This window comes from Alligator sinensis, unplaced genomic scaffold (assembly GCF_000455745.1).
Source record: "Alligator sinensis unplaced genomic scaffold, ASM45574v1 scaffold263_1, whole genome shotgun sequence".
Lineage (NCBI taxonomy): Eukaryota > Metazoa > Chordata > Crocodylia > Alligatoridae > Alligator > Alligator sinensis.
Window position 1 is genome coordinate 252,177 of NW_005842627.1, and position 8,961 is coordinate 261,137.

An 8,961-nucleotide genomic window follows, 5' to 3' on the forward strand; every position below is an offset into this window, starting at 1 on the left:
ACACAGTGCCCTGCCACACCATACAAGGAAACCTTATTGAATACACTGGGTGCATCTACACAAGATGCTACATTGCCGTAGCAACAAGCTACGTCGCTGTAGCTTATCACTACGGCGACATAACATCAGCAGGCACGAACCATGACGCTGACACTACGGTGTAATAGCAATGAGCTCTTGTGCAGTAGCTTGTTGCTACTGTGTAGTTGCATTGGAAATGATCTGTGCGGCACCAGGACTATGCAGTAACTTGCTTAAGCAAGTACTAAATGACTGTGCAGTAACAACTGTAGCCTGGCGCACGTGTAGATGTGCCCATTGTCCATTATTTAACCTGCTGCCAAAAGCAGCACATGCTCAGTAATGGAAACCAACTATCAGTTTGATTAAAGGCAGCCAACACGGGATGACTATAAAACACATGGCTCCTATTGGGCATACTGATGGGGAACCTTTTTTCTTTTTTGTGTGGCCCTTAAAAAAACAAACTAACAAACAAAAAAACCCTGCTTGATGTCCCCTCTGCAGGGAACTGGCACTAGGTCTGGAAATACGGCAATACCAGGCTGTGACACCCTGCCCTTGGCGGTCCCAAAAATGGTACATTTGATCTTAGCCAAAAAAGGCCAAGATACGATGGAAATCTTTTTACATTTTATTAGAAAAACAAAGCCAGACATTTTAAAAACAACCCCAACAGAGGCCTTACAGAAGGAGATACAACAGAAAAGTATCAAAGATTACATAACACAAAACATGATAACTGACATCGCGTAGAACTTAACATATACAATAGCCAGCATTAGCCATCTGCCACAAGGATAGGTTAGTAGAACCTGTCTGAATAAGGCACATGGTAGTGCCTATTGTACTCAGTCTCTATCAGCACCAGCTCTTTTTCAAGTCATGATGAGCCACTACACCTATACATTTTTTGTTCCTTTTCCCTCGCACAGGTGAGCTGTGCTTTTCTTTACCACTTCCAGTGATTCCTGTTTCTTTCCTGGCCTTAAATGTCTGACGCATCACCAAAGAGGGCCCCAAACAGTTCACTCAGAATTCCTCTGCTGCCCCCAATCTGTCCATTGCATATAATTAGTGTGGCCCCACCCTCCATGAGGTGGTGCTGGACTTGGTTGCTCTGCATCTCATCTGAATATAAATTTTTGAGGATCCCAGGACTCGTGACAAAAACATGTGGTTCCAGTCATGAGTGGGGGGCTAATTAGCACATGGATCCTTTATGGAGGTATATCTGTATCTGGAAAATAATAACAGATTTATAAATTTTCTATATATAGGATCTACTTATTGGGGGTTATCTTATATTCAGGGTTGTCTTATATTAGAATGAATACAGTGGTGGTGGTGGTGGTGGTGATGATGGTGTTGGTGTTGTTGTTCCCTACCTGACATCCAGGCATAATGTGGATTAAGTTCTGTTGCAACCACACTTCTGTCTGTCTAACTTGAGTATTTGTCAAACTCTCTCTCTCTTTGTCCTCCCACCCCCTTTCACCTCATAGCGTTGATCATCTAACCATCCCTTCACGCTGCAGAAAGGGCATGTTGCACCGCGTTTCTGAAGTGTTTGACTGCTGGTTTGAGAGTGGGAGCATGCCATATGCTCAAGTCCATTATCCATTTGAGAACAAAAAAGAATTTGAAGATGCCTTCCCTGCTGATTTCATTGCTGAAGGCATTGACCAAACCAGAGGATGGTAATTTTTTGTCCCAGATTTTTATGTAGCATTTGCTGTATACGTAGTACTTCTTATATCTGACTAGTCTCTAAATTATGTACAAATTGTAAATGTGTGGCTTTCATTTAGAATACTGGTATTTTGGTAGCATGAGAGAAAGTCAGCTAACATGCAGCAGGCTGCCCAAAATGTAGGGTAAGATGATTCCTTTTGCTTGTGCCAATTAGTATTGGGGAGTAATACTGACTATATTGAGAAGGCTCCCACAAAGAATGCTGCAAGAAACTTGGTTTATTCACCCCAAGCAGGTGAAAGACCGAGTTGGCTGAAAAAAACCCTGTTGTTGTATGGATTCCAAACTTGATGGATAGATCAGTAACCCTATTCCCTGGATGCAGTTTAAATTTTCTCTATTGGTTAAATTGGAAAGAATGTAAACAAGCCAACATTTCTGTTCCTGGAATTTTGCTTTTATTTATAGCACTGTACATGTTGCCTCAAGCCTTCTCCAGGCTTGATTTGATCTTAAGTTTCCTTCTTCAGAAGCACTCAATGTACAGCTTGGGGGTAGTGGTTCTCAACCTTTTTAGACTGAAGGCATCCCTTTTTAGACTCAAGGCACCCCTCAGAGAATGCCAGCTCTTAGTTCTTCGTTTATTTTTTTTACTGTGGAAAAATAATTGAGCATTTTTTTTGTTTTTGTTTCAAAGAGCCCGGAAAGATTACAACAGGTCAGAGTATTTTAACTTCATGGATTCCTATTTGTTATCTCTGGGTTTATCTTATTAGGCATGCAAACATGATTTACGGGCTAATGTTGTGTGGTACCCTGGGGCATCCTTGAAGGGATCTCAAGGCACCCTAGAGTGCTGTGGCACCCTATTTGAGAATCACTGCATTGAGTGCAGGCAAGTGTATACTTGAAACCACTTTAAAAGGGGAGGGAGCTGCTGCTCAGGACCATGCAACATTTGTTATGGTGTGCCTGTTATGTGTGTATGAGCCTGTTGCAACATAAATGAGCTCCGTTGCTCAAACTTTGACCTTGGATGCTGTCACGAAGAGTCTAATTTTGAAACTGCTACAAGTATAATTAGCTCATACCCGTAGGTGAGATTTACAATGTAGGAGGAGGAGGTTTATTCTAATCCAGTAGTTCTCAACTGGGGTACTGTGGCATTCGGGGGAGCCACAAGGCCTTTTTAGAGGTGCCATAGTTCTGGCATTGTCACCATGGGCATGGCAGATGGACCCATTTGGCATGCCTTTGTTTCCAGAAAGGGGAGCCAAGTGGACCAAGATGCAGCTGCAGCAAGAGCCAGGTCTGTCCAGCACACCCCTTTTTGGAAACAAGCATGGGGAACAACTCTGCCTAGTCACAGTTACGCAACTGGGATATGACATCCAGGTACTGGAAGGAGCCATGGAAGCCACTGGCTGGTGAAAGGGTGGGGGAGGGAAGGGTGCCAGAGTTGACAGCAGGGGTCTACACTCAGCAGGGGCTCGCCCAGAGGCTGCCCAGCCACAGGCAGGGTTCCCCTTGAAGCCTGACTCCTCCTTTCCCACAACTGTGGGGCAACAGCTACTGTATTAACCCTTTCACAGCACAGCCATGATCTGTGTGCAGATCCCTGCAGACCCCTAGCACCTATGAAAGAGTAATGAAGCAGAGGATGAGCGAGACTGACAAGGGGTACTCTGCCTCAGGTCCCCATTATGAACCTGCAGCCCCTAGTTGAGCCCACACGGTGGCAAGGAAGACTCTCTCCCTGGCCCCACCACTCCCCCCTTCTGCTTTCAGCACAGCCCCTTCCTCACTTTCCTCTGTGCCCAGTGTGTGGAAATAACTAGTTGTGCCATTGGAACAATGGTTTTCAAGTCAGGTGTTGCCAAATTCAGAAAAGCTATGAAGGGGGTTCCTGGAGTCTGAAAAGGTTGAGAACTACTGTTCTGATATTTAAGTGGATTTACAAGCTGGCCGCCTCAGTAAGTTATGAGAACCTGTGTTATGATTCACTGAGAATGATCTGTTAACAAAGTGGTGTTTTCATAAAGATGCTACTAGTTGTTATATTTCCAGTAAAGTAATATTGCTTTATAAAAACTAAAGTACTTAAGAGTTGAGATTTATTCTTTTTGGATAATGGCCACTTCAGGATATACTAGAGGTGCCAAGAGTTTAAAGGTATATTACACTTTCAGTGAATATTTTTTCCAGTCTTCCTAAGTTTTCTGAGAGATTGAAATTCTGTGAAACATGACTGTATCTGTCCTTCTCTAGTTATGACAAGCCGCTTTTATAACACACCACCACTGAATGACTAACAAATAAACCAGTTAGCTCTGAAATGTTGCAGTAAGTGAATTTTATTTGAAAAAACTCCTGTGTAAGTATTAGAACTTGGGCAAGTCTCTTGGAGGCTGTTTTGACAGTTGCAAGAGGGGTCATCTCAAACAGTGGCACCCTTTCCCATTTTCTTTTATTTGAGCATTGGTAATTTTACTTCTAATCTTTTACACCTGCCAGGTGCCTTTTTTCCCAATTTATCTAATTATTAAACAGTGTATAGTGAAAGTTAGACATTGTCTCATCTTCAGGTTGTCATGCAGAATTATATATTTAATGAGGCCTTAAAATTCTGCCAGAGCTTTGGTAGTATTGGGCCAGGATAAGATGCTAGCCTTTTTAGTTCTTTTTGTACAAAACATTTGCCCCTTGGAAAGTAGGAGTAGCAAAGTTCAATCACCTGCAATTAAATGCATGTTTTTGGTTTGGATGTAGATGTACATATTGAGCCTTCTACTGATGTAAAGCATAAACCTCAAAATGTAGTCTGTAAAGCACATCAGACAAAATAATTTTGTGACTAGGAGTAGGTGAACAATACTTTGAAATGTTTATAGCAGTTATATTTGCCTTTGAAAGCAACTAATAATACCATTAATAACACCATTCTTAAGACATATCTAAATTAATTTCAGATGCATTCTTCTTTCTTATTTTTGGTATTACTCTGTTCATCTTATAATAAGCTATTTAAAATTCCCAAAGGAATCTCTTTAGTTGCCTGTTCCTGTTGTATTACTATTGTAATGCTTAGGGGACTCTAGTTATGGACCAGGGTATGTTAAGTGCTGTGTACACAGAGCAAGCAGATGAAGGTTCCTGTCACAAGTTTTTAGACTAAGTCAAGGTGACAGTTGTATAGAGACAGGACAGGAAGCATAAAGAGAAAATGAGACCACTGTGATTAGTATGAGGGTCAATAGTCTCAGTGGGCATCATGTTAAAGGAGAGTTTTGAAGGCACGTAAGGAGCTAGCTTTGCAGATTTTTATAGGCTTGAAGGTTCTTATCAGAAACGTAAGTGGGCAGTGGAGGCTAAATTATTTGACTGATCAGAGGTTGAAGTCAATACACAAGAAATAACAGGTAGGCTTGACATTGTATTGCGAATGGCATTACAAATGGAAGATGAGGAACTGATGTGTGAAATGGTAGAGAAGTGGTAGCCAGTAGAGAGATGCATTGAAAATGAAGCTTCAAAGATCATTTTCTTAGTCTCTCACTTTGACAATTTCTCTTTACATGGCAGTGGTACAGGGTTGCATTTGCCAAGGCCAGAAAAAAGCATGTTGCAATAATAAACATGAGATGATGAGAGCTTGGATAGGAAAATCTGTATCTCGGTGATTGTTATGAAGAAATCTAGGCTGTGATTAGGACAAAGGAGACAGCAGGAAGTGCTATAGTAGGATTGAGAGCTCTGTTTTAGATATGTTGAACTTGAGTAGAAGGGTGCGCCTACACGACAGCTTGTGAAGAAAGATACATTTTTTGTGACTTCTTAGTTGGTCTAATAAAAGGTATCATCTCTGAACCAAGAGTTCTAGAGTTTTGCATTTATTTTTTGTACATCCATGAGGAGATTCCAGGGAGACAGGCCATGGTTTTAATTTGGGTAGGAGACAGTAGAGGTAAATCTGTAAGTCATCCAGTCTCAGGGGTTTTGTACATGAGATTTATTCAGAGGTGAGGTGTAGAGGAAGAAAAGGGGAGTGGAGACCAAGGAAAAGACTCTGTATGTCCACTATAGACGATTGGAGATATGAGGAATAAAGAAGTTCATCTGAAGGAGTAACTAGGGAAGGATGAGAAGCAGAGAGCCTAGTAAGAGAGAAGTAAGGCTCAGTATGACCTTAAGAATGTGCATAGTCAGCTGTATCCAAAGTGGCTGATAGGACAAAGAATAAAGATCCAGTGCTGTTTCTGTTTCTAAGATTTTATAAGGAAGATGTCAGTAGGATTCAGCTAAGAGCTGCAGGTGGTAACTTTGAAGAGCCACTTGTTTGGATCTGTGGTCTGAGCACCACTATACTAGACTCTTAGTGACCTTGCAATCTCTTTACGCTTCATTGGTCTTATTCATATGAGTCAAGTTGAGGGTTTAGGTTTTTCTTTGAAAGTACCTTACTTACTCGAATGCAAGATGAGATTTTTTTCCTCCCCAGTTGGCATGGGGAAAAAAGTCCATCATTTTATTATTGCATACAAGGAAATCTCACTAAATACATTGCCTGTCATTAAACTGCTGCCAAAAGCGGCCATGTATTTAGCATTGGAAAGCAGCTATGAAGTTCAGTAAATGCAGCCAACACAGCAGGACTATAAAATACATGGTCGACATTGGGAAAATATGCTGATGGGAATCTATGATAAGGATAGGTTAGTGAATCTGAATAGTACATGCTAGTGCCCATTAAGTCCAATTCCCCTCTGCCAACTCTCTTTCAAATCATGGTGAGCCACTATATTGCATACAGTTCACCCAGAATCCCTCTGCCATACCCTCGCTGCCTGGTGCATATGATCTGTGTGGCCCCCCATGAGGTGAAGCCAGACAAGGGTCCCCTGGACTTCATCTGCATGTAAATTTTTGGAACATCCCAAGACTTGACAGGAACACCCAATTCCAGTCAAGAGTGGGGGCTAATTAGCACATTAATCCTTGGGGTGGGGGGCATATCTAGAAATACACACACATATTGAGCAGTGCTGAGCTGTGGAGTTACTGTGGAGGGCAAGGCCACATTAATCATATGTGCCAGGCTGAGAGAAGGCACATCAGAGGGATTCTGGGTGAACTGTGTGCAGTGTCATGGCTCACCATGGCTTGACGTGATGTTGACTCTGGTGGGACCCAGCCCAGTAAACTATATGGTAAATCATGAGCCTTTTAGCTTTGGTCTTATATAATGCATAATTTATACTAGATGCAAGCTGGTGCCAAATTGTTGCTAAAGAATGTGTCTATGAAACAGTTGAGTTAAAACTTGTAGTCATCTAAAAAAAATAAAAATAAAGGTAATGTGCACCAGTTCTGGCTAAACAAAGTCTATGGATACTATAATCAGATATGCAGATGGCCATGTTTCATTTTGAAGTTAATTTTTTTCAAATTTGCTCATTTCCATGTGTTCAGGAATAGCAGGATCTGTGACAGTAAGGGGAGGGAGACGGGACTGCCAGGGGAAAAAGTTGAGGGGAAGCAGAGGGAGAAGGGATGCCTGACCTCACAGATTTATTTTCCCTGCTGTAGCACTGGAAGGGGGACAAGATTCAAGGCAGACCTCCAATAATTAGATTCTATATGTGGAATTTTTATAAATTTGTTATAATTTTCCAGGTATAGAATCTAATTATTGGGGAGTCATCTTTATATAATCAGGGTCATTATCTATTCAAGTGAATGTGGTATAAAGATGAGGAAGCCAAAAATGATTCAGATGGTATGGAAGAAGTACCACAGAGATGTATTAGAGGTATAAAAAAAAAAAGAAAAAAAGAGAGAGAACAGCTTAAACTGCAGAGACTTATTTTTTGCAGGTGTGCATGCATACATTCACATGCATGTCTGAATGTTTGATAAGGGTTAATAAGTTGCTTTGTAATATTGGTTGGTGAAGAGGCTTTACAGCCTAGAGTGCTGCATGCCTTGAGATAATTGTGTAGGTTGAAAGTCCCTCTACAGAATAAGAATCCCAGCTTTCATATAAGCCACTTTTATAAATCTATTAATGCGCATAAGCAACCTTCTACAAAGCTTTGGATAACCAAGTGCCAGGAATGCTTTATCAATTGTATACACGTTTTTTTTTTGTTTTCTTTTCAGCTTAAACCATCTCAGAGGAGACAGATGAGCCCTACTTTTTCCCGAGTATTTATTTTTAAGTCTTATGTTAATACAGTCCTTTTGTACCTTAGACTAGGTCAATCAGCTTTCATAAAATCATCTTCTGTTTTAAGGTTGCCAGGCAACAGACCTACACTATGGATCTTCCTGTATGATGATATATTTAAGATTCTTCCTGAGTCTTCCTGACAAGGCTGTGTTCTGCTGCTGTTTTAAAAAAACCAAACAAAACCACATCTGGAAAAACAAAGCACACAACAAACAGTTGCAAAAACCCAGTGGATTTTTTTTCCTCTGACAAGCGTATTGCTTGTGAATGTGAAGTTACCAAATCCACTCATATGTCTACTTCTGTTTTAGAATTTCTGCTACATTTAAGTACAGTAGAACCTGGATCATCTGAATATGGATCATTTGCAACTCACTTAGTTTGCAGTGGATTGCTAAATTAAGAACAGAGTTGCTTGCTCTGACTTTGTCAGCTGGAGGTCATCAGCAGTCCCCCTACAGCTGAGTGGAGAAGGGGAACCCTTTGAAATAAGAGCTTCAGTGTATAACAGCTGGAGCATCTCAGTGGCTTCAGGCAGATGCTTGCTGTGTTCCTATGTACTTCCAGATAGTTTGCAGACTGTACATATATAGATGTAAACTCAAACTTTTTGCATATCCAGAATGCTAATACATGTCAGAGAAAATTAGAAATCATCTACTTCACCTACTCTACTCCAAAAGAGACCAACTCAGGAAGGAAATCGTCATACACTACAACAACTTAAAAGACAGAAATCCATGCATGTTCCCTGACAATATACAGCGGATACAAAGAGACTACGAAAAACTTTCTACAGCATTCATCCTACATAAAAAGAAGAAATGGAACAAATTACTCCAAGAACAAGCTCCCCAACCACAAAACAACCATCAGAGGAACAACACCAACACCTTACGACCTTCCAACCTCAGACTTGATGAAACTGCAAGCAGCAACCAACCCACAAATTATTATCAATCTCTCCACACACACGCTTACCAAAACTGAAAAATCTGTCCTTTCTAAAGGCCTAA

General features: G+C 41.0%; 1 protein-coding gene across 2 annotated transcripts in view; it reads left to right on the plus strand.

The window, feature by feature from the left end:
• The window catches only part of IARS (isoleucyl-tRNA synthetase), a 274,838-nt gene that overhangs the window by 127,432 nt on the left and 138,445 nt on the right, over positions 1 to 8,961 (plus strand). Inside the window, exon 17 of one of the 2 annotated variants that reach the window (XM_014524559.2) lies at positions 1,527 to 1,721. The exons of the other annotated variant lie outside the window; for it this stretch is intronic. Within the exon in view, the coding sequence (XP_014380045.1) occupies positions 1,527 to 1,721 (195 nt within the window). The remainder of the gene's footprint in view (positions 1 to 1,526; positions 1,722 to 8,961) is intronic. 2 annotated transcript variants of the gene reach the window in all.